Source organism: Quercus suber, unplaced genomic scaffold (genome assembly GCF_002906115.3).
Source record: "Quercus suber isolate HL8 unplaced genomic scaffold, Cork oak 2.0 scaffold_805, whole genome shotgun sequence".
Lineage (NCBI taxonomy): Eukaryota > Viridiplantae > Streptophyta > Magnoliopsida > Fagales > Fagaceae > Quercus > Quercus suber.
Window position 1 is genome coordinate 26,539 of NW_027070240.1, and position 15,218 is coordinate 41,756.

The following is a 15,218-nucleotide window of genomic DNA, read 5'->3' on the forward strand; positions in this document are numbered from 1 at the left end:
TAGTCCATACAGTTCAATCAGACAAGAATGCTGAAATATTCAAACCTCATGATAAACATGAAATATTTCAAACATGATAAGGATCAGATATTTTATATTATAAAATCAACTATAGAATGATATCCTCAATGTACAAAGTCCTCTTATGCAGTACAATATTGCACAGCAATCAAACTTCTTTGTCATGACCAACTCCAGCCTAGCAAAACAAACTCTCCAACAAGTTGCTTCTCAGATTTTGCAAATCCGGGACTAACCACGGTTTCTAAATTTCCAGCAGAAAGTTTCTAGCCAAGACAAATAAAAAACAATGGGAGCAATGGACATCATTGACCTTGCCATCTCCTCCACCAGGAGCGAGTAGTTCCTTCTGAAGGAGGAGGTGTGAGGAGATCTAGCATTGTTTCCTTCTCTTTTGGGGTCAATGAAACCCCTCTAACAAGGTTTAAAGCCATGATGTGTACGTTAGTCTGTTTCCTGTGCTTGTTGAAAGCCCATACTCCTACAGCACCACCTGCAACTATAAGCTGCTCCAAAAACTCAACAGGTTAATATCAGTAAAATTAATAGTTTAAGCACTATGACAATGTTGCTTTTAGGCCCTTAAACTAACCGGTGAGAGCCACAGTGCTGCAGTCTGCAGGTCAAACTTTGGGGCATAAAGTACTGTCTCCCCAAAATCATCCTCAAGCTTTTTAAAAATCTCTTTGTCAGTCTTCCCAGATTGAATCTCATCACGAATTAACTGCATTGCAAGCATCATGAGTATCCAATTGGAATTTTTCATTTACAAGGTTGTTCATAGAAAAATTATCAAAAGAGCATAAAGACAGAAAAATTCATGTAGGAAATATTAAGTCCTCTTTAAGATAATTTCTTTATACGAGTAGAATGGTGTTTATTATTTAATTATCTGAAATTAGTTGACTTTTTTATGTGTTTTATAATTTCTAGAACAGGTCCTCTTTATGATGCTTCAAATTTTTACACGGAAAAACTAAATTAGAAGTCGGAAGTCACAATTAATATCTAATTGAAAACTGGAAGTTTGTTCTTTGTTAAAATACTCATCTATCAAAATTTAAGCTCTATTTGTATTTGACAAAGAAAACCAAAATCTGATGTAAACTCATAACTTGATTGGGAAAAGAAAGAATTGCATTGTCTCCATAAAAAATAAGAAATCAAAAGGAATCCAGTTGTTGACACTAGAATGAGATCTATTAGAAAAGGAACCCCTGTTCATGCTAATAAGAAATGGAAACCTTGATACCAATAAGAGGCTTATTGCAGGATGCCCCTGATTAATCTCCACCAGTGATCTACAGAGGTTAATCAAATGTAGCAAAAAGTTAAGAGGTAGAAAGAAAGAAAATTTTTTACCAGTTGCACACAGGTTATCAATCCAATAGGTCCCTTTAGAGATGTGCTTTCATATGTGTGTGTGTGGGGGTTAGCGTGCCTGCAGACACGCATAGGCATATACAGTTTATTGAAATCAACTTAAAGACACTAGCAAGTGCTCCAATCTTTGTGTAACTCAAACCAGACTTGTACCTACTCAAATTCAAAGATTTCACAACTTTGATTACAGCTAGAAGTTTAGAAAAAATCTAAACATTAGCCTAAATATAACACCAAGGGTAATTTTTTGTAATGAAGGGAGAGGAGAGGGGAGGAGGGGCCCCTCTCCTCTCCCTCCATCCAAACATAGTGTAATTCCTTGTGATATTATAACACCAAGGATTAGAAGCATATTATTGGTCTGTTTTCAGAAAGGCAAAGATAATCATTTAAAGTAAGCAAACTACCTTCCTAAGAAGAATTGCAATATCCGCTTGCGAATCTTCAATGGATTGACTCCCACATTCAGTGCACCGGACATTGTGACTGATGTTTCTTGCCCGGGCTTCCATCGTCCTTGTCTTCTTCACTACATCATCTTCACTCTCCATTGTCAATATGTATTACCTCAACTTCAAAGCAACTGTCAAAACACCAAAAACAATCACAAATAATATATAAATAATTTCTTTTAAAAAATCCATAAATTTATAAGCTTCTTTTCTTTGACGCATTTCATCAAACAGTTGTTACACCCAAAAACCCAACATGTTAGTTGCAACCCCCTCTGTGAATAGAGCAACCAAGCTTTAAAACTCAACGCTAAAATATAATTTAAATTCACAAAAATATAATTTCCTTCCAGTATTAGTAGGTGACAAACAAAATTACAACTTCACCATAGTATAAGCCCAACTATGTTATATGAATGATATAGAACACTTCTACACGTAACTATAAACAAGACAATTCTGCAAAAAAAAAAAATACAAAACCCAGACAACTTCACGCTGTTTCCAATCAAACCCATCAAGGATAAGAGTAGAACCCTGTTTGGTCGCCGAGAAAATTGAGGAGAAAAGGTAAAAGAAAATAAAATTTTCATCTATTCAATGTTGTTATGGTTTTCAGAAAATGGGGCAACGCACGTATTAAGCTTAATTGAGAATGGGTTTCTGTTTTCTGGATGATGAGTAATGGAAGATAAAGGTGGTTTTCAAATTTATGTTATTTTTTCCCTTATTTTTCTCGGAGCCAAGCAGAGGATAAAGAAGAAAAATAGAATCAAAGGAAAGTAATGGCAGAAGTGTTAAGAGTGAGTGATGGAGAAAGAAGTGAATTGCAAAACTTACAGTGAGAGTGTGAGCTGCTCGGTCTGCCTTCAAGTTTTTGAATCAAGCAGAATATATATATGGGTTTTGATGGGTTTAAGGTTATCTTCTTCTCGAGTACAGTTTATTTCTTTGTGGGTATTTATAGGTTTACTAAGGCTGCGTATGGTTGATCAAAATCGAATTTTGAGCGTAAAATGAATGTGAGAAAAAACGAATTTTTGTAGGTTGTGTTTGGTTGGCAATATATAGGTTTGGATTTAGATTTGAAATTTATTGATTTGAAATGCCTTAATTGAAAATCCATTGATCTTAAAATTTTTTATTTGGATATTTTTAAACAATGATGATTTAAAATTCATCATTTGAAATTCCATTGTTTTTAGATACCTAAATTTGAATTCGGATTTAGATTTAAATTTAAGATCAATAAAATATATTTTTTAATTATTATCTTTCTTAATCCTTCGCCATCATAGTTACATCACACATGTCAATATATCATTGGATGTACACCAACTCCAGCCAATAGAATTTCATTCGTCCTACAAAAACCAAGTACAGTTTGGTCATTTCACTAAGCTCCACCACTAGAGACCTGAAAATGCCTCCAAAGCTCAATCCCTCACAGGTGGTGGACGTGTACGTCCGAGTCACCGAAGGTGAGGTTGGAGTAGCGAGTTCACTCACTCTGACCCGGCCGTTTGATGATGATGGATACACAGGATACGATCCACGCCTCGCGTCGCAGTGATTGGAATCATTCTTGAACTTCAATGCTGACTCCGTCAAGGACTTGGCCGGAGACTTGCCCTCACCCCCGATCTTCACCAGCTAGTCTTTCCTCGCCGATGACGTAGATGACGTGTTCTCCACACAAACGGGCCCAGAGACTCTATCTCTGCCATCGATCTACAGCAGAGGATTCTCTAATTTCTCACCGAGGCAAAACAGAAAGGACTTTGATGGAGGTTTTTGCGAATTGGACGACCCGATCTTGCCTCCACCATCAGAGATGCAGTCAGAGGAGGGCTTTGCTCTGAGAGAGAAATAGAGCATAGTGCGGGAGAGATTTCAAATTCCACTGTGTCTGTGGGGATTTGAAATCCATGGATTTAAGCTTATCAAATTTTGATTGGATTTAGGACCAAATCCAAATACATTTCTTTTAACTTACCCAAACAAAGGATTTGGATTTGGGCCCCCTCAAATCCAAATCCAAATCCAAATTCATGTCATCCAAACAGACCAGTAAGGAAATTAAAATCCGAGCGTTTGGGTGTGCAATGAAAAATAGTTCGGAAAACGATTTCTAGTGTTTAGTAACATTCTGAAAATGCTATTTTCGTACAAATTTTTCACATTTTCTCAGTTTCGAAAAAAATTTTATATCAGAAAATTCACCACCACCCATAGAAAATCCACCACTATCCACACAAAACCCACCACCACACAACACAAAAACCACCAAAATACAACCACCCACACCACCACAACAACAACAACAAAAAAAAAAAATCAAAGATCAAAGAGAGAAAGATTGAGAGATTGAGGGAAAGAAAGATAGATCGGGAAAGAGAGATCAGTCTTCAATGGCGACGACGATCTTTAGCAGTGGTGACGAGATTGTCTTGGGTGGCTTGAGAATGAGATCGGTCTTGGGTGGTGACAACAAGAATGAGATGGAATGCTTCGATCTAGATGGCAGCAACGTTGAGGAAGAAGAGAGAAAAAAGAGGAAGCTTGGCTAGCGCGTGATCTAGGCGGTGGGCGGCGTGATCTGGGCGGTGGGGTGGCACGATCTAGAATGAGATCGGTCTTGGGTGGTGACAACAAGAATGAGATGGAAGGCTTTGATCTAGATGGCGGCAACGTTGAGGAAGAAGAGAGAAAAAAGAGGAAGCTTAGCTAGCGCGTGATCTAGGCAGTGGGCGGCGTGATCTAGGCGGTGGGGCGACACGATCTAGGCTAGCTGGAGCTTGGCTAAGGTGAACTTGGGGATGGGTTTTGGATTGTGTGAGGAGTGTGCTCATGCTCTCTCTTCAAGTGTGGTTCGGGTTTTTTTTTTTTTTTTTTTGGTTTTGATAGGGTGAAATTCGGTGCCTCCTCCCTCGCTTTCAAAGACCAAAATTCAATTCTAATGTAAGTTTATCTACTTTTATTTTTAATTTAATGTTTAGCAATTTGGATTTTTCATAATTCTTAATTGTTACATTAAGGTTATCACTTAAATATGCTTTCAATTATTTTTTAAAATTATTAAATTCAAGGTTTTTAATATAAATATGCGCTTTAATTACACAAACTCCCTTTATATTTTTTTAGGCATCTCCTTTTTATATCAGTTGCATAGTTATTTAGCATATTTGATTCAATTAATTTTGGACTTATATATGATTTTTTTTTTTAAATAAAAACTTAATCTTACACAATATGCATTCATTATATAACTTAAAGTAAAGGTTAACTTTATTTATTAAAAAAATAAAGTAAAAGATAACTTGGTGCAACCACGACTTCTAAGCCCAACTTTTATTATATAGTATATGATTTAATTTTAATTAAAATATTTTTTTCATTAATTTACACATGATTCTTGATTAAGCCATGCATCTCATGGGCATAATACTAATAATAAATATAGATATATTAATTTAGAAAATCTAATGTATTGTATCAAATACTTTGTTAGAAAATAATCACACCATTTTAAGAAGGGGTTGTGACTAACATTTATAAATATTATTTATTTTTTTCATTTTTCACTAAACAAAAAAACAAATTGTCTAAATTTTCTGCACATCATGTGGGTCTGGGATTACTAAAAATAAAATATAGTAGATGAAACAATATTGGAAGACGTATCAAAGAGTATCACATTACAAGCTTTTATGAGCAAATGCCAAAGTACTTCACATGAGCAAGCTCTTTGATTTTGTTTTGATGTGAGGTTAGGTAAGAATTCTTGAGTGAAAAATCCAAATATTGAAGTTTTATGTCTCCTAGTAAAAAGTTCAAATAAAATTGTAAAATAAAAGAAATAAGCAAGAATTATAGGGCACACAGATAATAAAACAACTTATGAAAGACGTATCACAATCATTTTTGTTATAAACCATAAGAAATACACATTTTCACCATTAATTATATCACATTTTATACTCATCCCCTAACCTACAAGAATACACAATTTAACTTTCTAAACTAAAACTCATGTAACACGTGTCTCATTATCAGTTAAATCTAACAGAATGTAGCATTAAAAGACCATTTTACCCTTCACTCTAAAACACAGACAATAGAGGGTAAATTGATCTTTTAATGCTAAATTTTGTTAAACATAACTTCAAAACTGAAAGCACTAAAATGTGAAAACACAAGAGTTGTTTAGACCCCCAAATTAAAGATTACGGCTCGGTTGATTTTACTCTAACTTAAACTAAGTGCAGAATAGAGTAAATGCGAAGCGAACAAACAATAGAACTACTCTAAGCCATATTCATCAAATCACAGCAGTAAAATGAAAGCTAAAAGAGTAGGGAAGAAGAATTCAAACACAAGATAACACGCCGATGAGTTATCGAAGAGGAAACCGAAGAACTTGGCAAAAAACCTCTCCGCCACCCTCCAAGTGGTAAATCGATCCACTAGACAATAAGTTAGAATACATGAATAACAAGAAACCCTCCAAGCCTAATCTACCCAATGTACCTAAGCCCTCCAAGCTCCTACTCCAACAAGGCTTCTCGGAATCGTGTCTTGTCTAGCTTTCCGAATTCGGCAATACGCTCGATTGCATCCGCCAAGCCTCATCAGTTTCTTTTGGCAAATCCCTAAAGCTTCCCAAGTTCCAAAACACTCTCTACACTCTGAATAGGTGTAGGTTATGTTTAGGTACAAATCTCCCTTCAAGGTATGACAGAGGCTAGAATGATTTCTCATTAAGGATGAGTAGCTCTCTCCTTAAAAGATGGGTGTGTGTGTTGCAGAAAACCTATCTAGGGTTTTTCTTTCTGAATGACCTCCTTTACTTTTGTGGGTAATGAGGGTATATATAGTATGGGTGAAGGGTAAGAAAGTCATACTTAAAAATCCTCTAGCTAGAATGTTTCACGACTACCTCGTGAGAAGGCCTTACTTGCGAGACATTCGCGAAACTGATAGCCTGGCACGACTCTTTTGCTTCCAGTCATGTGCTTCTCACATGGCTACTTCGCAAGTTAGATTCTCACGAGCTTCTCGCGAAATCCGCTTGATCTTCAATTGAGCTTGAGTCTTCACTAACTTATTACTAAACCCAATACAATAAAATTCCACAAAATACAAGGAACAAAATTAAAGCAATTACAACATATTTTGTCATGGAATAAAGCCAACATAAAACATAGTTGTAAATCACAACTTTACTATCTCCCCCTTTGGCTATTCCGTGACAAAACACCATATAATAGACTCTAAACTTAAATGTGAGTTTGGGAACAATGGAAAAACTCACTCACACCTAATTTTAGAAGCTGTGATGAACTTGGAACATATATACCTGTAATTTGAAACACTTGCACAAAACACATTAGACCCTTAAGGTAAAGCAAGTAATAAAAGGACAAATATAATGTGACAAGTAAATTGCGATCAAGTAAATAAGTTGTGAAACATATGAACAACTTGATCAAACACATGACAGTCATATGAAAATGACAACAATGATCATATAGCAAAGCAAATGATCATTCAAACATGCAACCAATAGAGCACAATAGCATAAGGATGTATGCATGTCCAACACATAAACATGATTCATGAGAGCAACAAAGCATAGATACTAAATGTAACTCAAAGCACCATAAAGCAATGAGAAAACAAGCATATGGTAAAACAAGACAAAACAAGGTTTTCTTAAAAAAGAGTTTTCTCTCCCTTGGTATATGCATCTCCTCTATAGCTTTCTCCCCCTATGAATGTGCACGAGATAGAGTTTCTCCCCCTAAGAATGTGCACATGAGTAGAAATGATGAAACATACTGGTATACTCTCCGGTATACTCTCCCCTTTTTGTCATGAATAGACAAATGAATCAAGAGAAATGAGGGAAAGAAAAGAAGATATGAACAATGATAAAAGATGATGCATGAGGGGTGCAAGGCATGATGAAGCACATGTGGGTCAAAGTGTGTAAAACACACAACTTATGATCAAAACATGATAAACAAGTTCAATCAAGGTAAATCCCAAATTTTGGAACTCATTGGAGTCCAAAACAACACAAAAATGCCACTTGAGCATTTTATCAAACACTTGATATGCAACACTATACATAACATGTGGGCAATGCATGAACATGGGTAAATCTGCCTAAATACATGTTAAAATTGCCATATGGGGCCAACACAGTCACAACCAAGCTAAATGGGACAGGGCCTAATCAAGAACTTGAAATTTTTTTGACCAAAATCAGTGTTCCCAACCTCTTTTTCAAAACTGCCCAAATCAAGTAAACCTAGAAAAAATTCTGCATAATCTAAGTAAAAAGAAGATAAGATTGTTAAAAACATACCTTAGAGATGATTTTGCAGAGGTTTTACTTGAAGTTTGGTGGGATTTTAAGTGAAAATCAATTTGGGTTTGAGAGAGGCATGAGGAAGACAAAACGAGGGAAACTAAAGTGTGTTTGAAAATCTGTCACATTAGCCCTTTAATTCTGAAAATACGCGTTTTTTGCGGGTTACATACTCACAAAGTTACTTGCGAAAAATGCATCTAAATAACAAAACTTTTCGCGGGTAGACTTTACTTGCGAAACAGTTGCGAAAGTCTCTGTCTGAATTTTGTGTTTTCATGTTTTGCCTTAACCTATTTTTGCGGGAAGAGCTTAGTCGCGAGCTTCGAGCGAAAATGGCTTTGAAGAAGTTTTTGATGAAAAAAATGAAAAATGCAATTTGAACAAAACTTAAAACACGAAAGTGTAAAAACACTTTCCAAAACATAAAAAAATGCTCAAAAGTCTTTTTGGGTTTGATCGATAAGCAATTGAGCATACACATCACATTTGATCATGTACAATCACACAAATGAAATAAGCATTCATTGAATAAAAGTCTTGTGTGTTGTGTGTGAGTATCAAATGTGGAATAATCCTTAGTCCAGAGTGAAGCTTCAATGATCAATTTAATCAAGTCATACACAACTGGTACTAGGTCAAGAGGTCTATCTCAATTATAGAAATGAATATATGACCTCCCACAAGAAAATGATTACATATCTTTGAAAATTTTCATTTGGCTTCTTTACAACTCATAACATTTGATCATTTTTGAATAGTACATCTCATTTTGAGATTAATGCTTGAAATTTTTGATATTTCAATATTGAGAATAAGCCTTTGGCTTTTTGGGCACCATATATTTCAATAAAAGTCGCTTTCCCTTTTTTTCTAGTCAAATACTAGTATGTGTGACAGCTTTTACAGTTCATTATCTCTTTTCATTTTGAGATTTACATTTTTTGAGCTCTTTAAGCAAAAACATAAAAAGTGTGGGAAGATATATAGGCACAAGTCCATGCAAGTATCAAAACCATCAAGACTATTAACCAATCATTCATGACAAGCTTGAAGATCGATTTACAACTGTCACACATAGATTTCAAGATTTTTTCCCACAAAGATAGATGTGCATACAAAACAAGCTAAACTTGTAAATGCACTACACCATTAGTACGAAGGTACCAGGTCAAACTCACGTGTGATATACACAACACAAGCGATCAAACTTTTTGGAAAATTTTCAATTTTTATGAGTTTTTGAAATTTTCAACACACTAAAAAACAAAACATGTAAAGTAAGATCAACAAAAACAACAAATACAAAAAAACTTGAAAAGAAACATGCTACAAACTGGAAGAAATGACAGAAGAGGATTATGAATGTTGTGCGTACCCAAAATATATGGCTATTGGGCTTAACCTCTACTTGGGCTCACAATCTATTTGTTTTTTGGGCTTTTGTATACTTTGGGTGGTCTTATGCTCAGCAGACCCAAATACAATTCTATTTCATCAAGCCTTTCTCTCTCTCTCACAGGATCGCTCCTTTGCTCTCTTTGAGTATTTGCTTTCTTCTCTTAGCATTCTTCCCAGAATTGCCAACCCCAATTCCTTATCCTCTTCTCATATTTATAGGCCAAGATAAGTGGAGGTGTTATGATTATTTTTCACTATTAGTGCGAATGAAGGTCCAATTCTATTGTCTTTAAGTGGGTGTTTAGATGGGTAAGGTGGTAGTGGAATTGGAACTAATTCCCACTCCATGAGGGATGTTCGACAGCGATGTTCCCTAGGGCAATATTGGGTAGTCGAGATATAAGGCTCCTGAGCAATCAAGTTCTTGTCCGAGATGTGATTAGCCGAGCAAGTCTCAGATTATGAACTTTGACGTGTAGAGTAGAACTACGTGCCGAATGGACTTTGGATCGATCATAGAGGCATGGGGCCTGGGCCCATAGCCCCCAGCATGCTTAGGGCCCAGCTTCGGACAAAGGGATTGGGGCCATGGGCCGTGTTGTAAGGTTGATGTTTAAGGCCTAGATAGGCTTGGGGATCTCGTGCCATACATTAGCCCCCCCTTGATTCGTGCCCGGCCCCTCGGGGATGGATCAAGGACCTTAAGAGACAGAAACTATCCAGGAAGTCCAACGGGCAGGTACTGGTCAGTTAAAAGGCTCATTAATGTGCCCTTAAAAGGTGCGTTGTATTTGGCTATTTGGTTCAGCCGTCATCATTATCTGATGGTTCGTGTACCGAGGCGACATGCGTGGCAGTTACCATGGGGATTCGTAGAGTTTCCTGCCCCTCACTTATTAAATGTTATTTATTCCTCCATTAGCCCCTATAAATAGTTCCTTCTGAGTCTTTTCTTCACTTTTACATTATCCACTCTTCAAACTCCCTCTCTGCCGAGCATACTACTTTCGTGCGCTCATCTTTTAGCCCAGAACACCATTTCTTCCTAGAACCTACAGTAAGTCCTCTCTGCCTTTCTTTTTACTCTCACTTCTTCTTTTAGTTTTCCTTTAATCTTAGTTTAGGATTCTTAGTTTAGGAATGGGTTATTCACACCTCCTATCCTCAGAAGCGTCCTTGGCTAGCTTTAGAGTGGCCTACAATGTCCCTGGAGATGTTGATATTGCCTACTATCACGAGGGTGATATCGACCTCCATTGGCGCACCGACTTAAACCCCCTTATGGCTATTCTTAAGGGTAGGGTTAGGTTCCCTGTTGATCATCTCATAATAGGCACTCTTAGATTTTACGGCTTATGTCTCGACCAACTCCCCCCTAATTTTTGCAGAGTGGTGAGTTGCGTTAGTAGGCTAAATCAAATGTTTGGTCTGCAACTGAACCATCATGACATCAACTTCATATATAGTTTATGCTGAATCATTAGGTCAGATTATTATTTAAAAACTAGGGACATGGGGGTACGGCTCATTTCATGCCTACTTGACTCAAATAGAAACTCGGCTAGAGAATTTGTCCGGGTGAGCGGCAACTGGCTTGCCGATGAGCTCCCTTATCCACTTTCGCCGAGTGACGTTGGTCGGTACTGAGCATCCTTTACTTGTTAATTGCGCTTATGATTATTTTGATCAAATGGTCACTAACCAGCTTTTATATTGTTTCTGTGCAAAGAGCCAAAGGTTCTGATTGGACCTTAGAGTAGTGCATGTTAGAGACCTAAACTTCGTACTTAGGTCAGAAATTTTTTTTTTTTTTTTTCACTCGATGGACAACTCCAAGCATCGCATTTGATCCTCGGTGTTGAACCTGTGTATTCCACTTAGCAAACATTTAGTCAAACTTTATTAGTAGATAGTCCACTTCTCTCTTATATTGATGTTCGGCATGCAAATTTCCTCCCCCTACAACTAATGGTAGGCAAAGCACATGACCTCGGCCCATGATACATGGCCTCAGACGAACTCGCACCAATAAAGGATGCTTCAGCTAAACTCATGTCCCAAAACCGTAAGGTCCACGAGCCTGTTGAACTTGAAGCCTCCATTCAACTAGTTGAGCTAGCAACGGCTGAATCAATAAACTCCTCGGGAGCCGAATCTGACCTTGGTGACGAGATGGTTACTAGACAAATGATGACTATTGACCCTTTTGTACCTGGCGCCTGGCCAGCCTCGTAACAGCAAGAACCCAAGGGCCAAGATCTGACTCCCCTTCCTTTTGCTCCATCCGTTCTCAAAAAAGACAGCGCATGGCCGGGTAACCACCCGCAGGCTTTGGGGATGTGCCCACAAGGACTCCCCCTCAAGCATCTCGAGGAGTCATTGTTTGGGAGTAGCCCACCCAAGTCGGGACAAATGTGGCGTCCTCCTCATGGTCTGAGCAATTTGGTAACCCACCTTCAACCTCGGAGATAGGCCCTTACCTGTATCTGCTAGTGGAAGGACATGGTCTTAGGGCGAAGGGGGGAGGGTTGCACAGAGTCTAGTGCAGGGCGTCCTTCTGCTCGAGGATGTTCACGTTTTCGCTGACGTGACCAAGGAACAGTGGCACACCATCACAGTAATGTCTTCTCTTTATTTCTCAATTGTTTCGATATGCGTGCATTCCTCATGTTTTCATACTTGTCATTGTTTCGTAATTAGGTCGCACAGCTGACCTACGTCCTCGATGGGAGGTTGAAGGAGTTCTCTGAGGACGCTGAGTGAGAAAAAGCTCTTAAGGACGTTGCCGCAGCTACTGTGAAGGAGAAAGTAAAAGCTGCCGAGGCTATGAAGAAGGGGCTACTGCATCCGAGAAGGCCAGAGACGTATACATAGCGTGGAGAAGAGGTCTGTAGAGCTGGACATGAAGCTGGCTGACTAGATGGATGGAAGCTCAAGCTGTGGAGGCGTCGAAGCTCTGAAATTCGGTCGCAGAGTGATTAGCCGATAGTAAGGATGAAAGCTAGCCTAAACTCGCCGAACTTCATGAAAACAACTGGTACAGATTCTCTCACGGGTTTTGCTGATGCTGAGAATTCGTGTGCGGAGTCGGTTGTCCGTCAAGCCGCGAAGGGAACCGGTGCATAGGTGGCGAATTGTATCACTGGAGTTTTGCTTGTAAGTCTTATTGATATTAGGCTGCAACACTCAGGTTACGTGAAGCATGTCTGGTCACATTCTTTGGTCGGTACTGTTGGCTGCCTGATTAGCGTAATGCCTGAAGCTCCTCACTAAGGGAACACTGACCAGATCCCTCTTCCCGGGTACCTCTCCTGACCATCCACAATCCTTCGCGGCCCCCGTTGATGTAGGAACTAGCATGAGGGAGTTGGTATGGCTAATTGCTCCACATGGAGTTAGTCTGACCTAGAAGTCACCAGTAACCTTCGTGCTGGGACCTATCATCCAAGAATGTCCAACTCCAACCACCATCAGCTCAGCCAATCGGGAACATAACAGAATAGCCAACTGAGGATGCCGCCCGGCTCCAGCTTGTCGACCCTTCAACTTGATGCTTAAATTTAATTTATGCTCCTTAGTTTTATTTACATTTTTAGTTTCACTTTGTTTGTCTACCATCACCAGGATGTGGTGACTGAACAATAATTTATTTTTGCTTGCCTTTTGTCTGTGAACAAACATTTGGTTTATCCATATTTGCGAATGTTTTCTACTAAGTTATTCTTTTCTGTCATGTTTTGCCTGCTTGTTTATTTCTTTTATGCACAGTATTCCTAATGACCAGAGGTCTGATCACTATTTCCCTCTGAATGATGATTAAAACGATTCTCTCGTTTGTCCTAAAAAGGGTAAATTATACTTGTGCGTGTATAATGATTGGGATTGCTTGGAAGAGGCTTCCCATGTCTAGAAAGAATTAACTCCTCGGTTAATAAGAATTGAAATTGATCTAGTTTGGCTTGTTCTATGAAGATTTAGCGTGAAGTGGTTACCCTTCCGTGGTTTAGGATTGAATCTGAGAGATCGGCTTCGATCTAGCTAATGATTCGATGTAACTCCATGTACCTGGTATCCAAGTAAAACCCAAGGACAGGTTATGATTTTAAGATTAGGTTTCCACCTATCCGGCAATGGAGAATTGAATCAAGAAGCAGGTTTTCTATTCCTTAGAATAATTTAACGTAAGGTTTCTACCTGCCTGGTGATTAAGATCGAACCAGGGAGCAGGATTCCGTCCTTAGATTAATTTGACATAANAGAGAGAGAGAGAGAGAGAGGAGAGAGAGAGAGAGAAGAGAGAGAGAGAGAGAGAGAGAGAAGAGAGAGAAATCATAGATCAGAAAAGAAGAAAGGAAATAGACACACACACACACACACACACAAATCGAGAGAGAGAGCTATGAGATTTTTTTTTCTTCTTTTTTGGTTTTAGGTTTGGAAGAGAAGGTCATGGTGGTTTGGAAGAGAAATTTGGGTTTGGAAGAGAAACCTTTTGCAGTACAGGAAAAAAGAGGAAGAAGGAAAAAGAAGAGAAGAAAAGAAGAAGAAGAAAATTTAGTTTTAACACCATTTGCTTGGGTGGTTAAATTGGACGGAGTCAAATTTTAAGTATGGAACCTAAGGACTGTACCTAAGTTTGCCCATATAAATATGAATAGTTTAGAATTTAGTTTATTTAGACTCTTCAGTTTTTGCACCCAATAATCCCTACTACAAGATTAAAAACTTAAATGGACACTTGACAGAAAATTGACTCTAATTGAAATCCAATTTAAAATCTAATTGGATTTAGACTGTTCGATTTTTACACCCAATAATTCACTTGCACAAATTAAAAATAAATGAGACACGTGACGTAAAATTGAAATATATATTATTATACCCTTTCAAAATTTAAATCCAGGAACATATAACCTAAAAAGATAAAAAAAATAAAATCAACGAGAATTTCATATATAACAAAGTAAAACTATATATCAATTATCTAGAATTTTAAATAAAGATACAGATGACCTTTTGTTTGTGCAAACACAAGAAAAATGAAAAAACCAATAGAAACTGAAACATACATGGCCCAATCTATTTTAATACATTTTAGCCTATTAGTAATCATACTTAAAAACAATAAAAAAAAATTCCCTTATTTTCAATGTGAGAATGAAATTTTGACTAACATTAAAAAAAAATTGAAGACAAAATTGAACTCAAATTATATTTAAGGACTAAAATAGTAGATTGCTCAAAAAAGAACAGTAGGCTGGGTAGTATAATGTATGATAGCGAGTAAAGATTAGATATAAAATTGAAAAAAAAAAAACAAATCTTAACTTGCATTACACTAAGAATGTAATCATACTCGCCTCATCACACGTGCTTGCGCGTGCGATGAAAGTTGGGCTTAAAAGTTGTGGTTGCGCCAAGTGACTGCACCAAATTACAGATTAAAAAAAAAAAAAAAAAAAGATATAATTTTATACTTATCTTCTCTCTTATAATGTTTAAGTTGATAAAATCTTTATTAACTTTCATCTACCAATCTTTGGATAGACATGAAAATTAATTTTTTCATCAAATTTTCTTCTATT

At 37.5% G+C, this 15,218-nt stretch overlaps 1 protein-coding gene across 1 annotated transcript; it reads right to left on the reverse strand.

Moving 5' to 3' along the window:
- Nucleotides 1-63: 63 nt before the first annotated feature.
- LOC112019044 (cytochrome c-type biogenesis CcmH-like mitochondrial protein) lies at nt 64-2,807 on the reverse strand. Its single transcript, XM_024051578.2, has 4 exons — nt 2,697-2,807; nt 1,812-1,987; nt 614-745; nt 64-527 (listed from the first exon to the last, which is right to left on the reverse strand). The coding sequence occupies exons 2-4, from the start codon at nt 1,953-1,955 to the stop codon at nt 327-329; spliced, it is 477 nt and encodes a 158-aa protein (XP_023907346.2). The 5' UTR covers nt 1,956-1,987; nt 2,697-2,807; the 3' UTR covers nt 64-326.
- Between the last annotated feature and the right edge of the window lie 12,411 nt (nt 2,808-15,218).

Coding starts and splice junctions, on each gene's coding strand:
- LOC112019044 (XM_024051578.2), bottom strand. CDS start 1,955: ATGGAGAGTGAAGATGATGTAGTGAAGAAGACAAGGACGATGGAAGCC. Junction 746..1,811: donor TTGCAATTCTTCTTAGGAAG/GTAGTTTGCTTA, acceptor CTTGCAATGCAG/TTAATTCGTGATGAGATTCA. Junction 528..613: donor CAGCACTGTGGCTCTCACCG/GTTAGTTTAAGG, acceptor TTTTTGGAGCAG/CTTATAGTTGCAGGTGGTGC.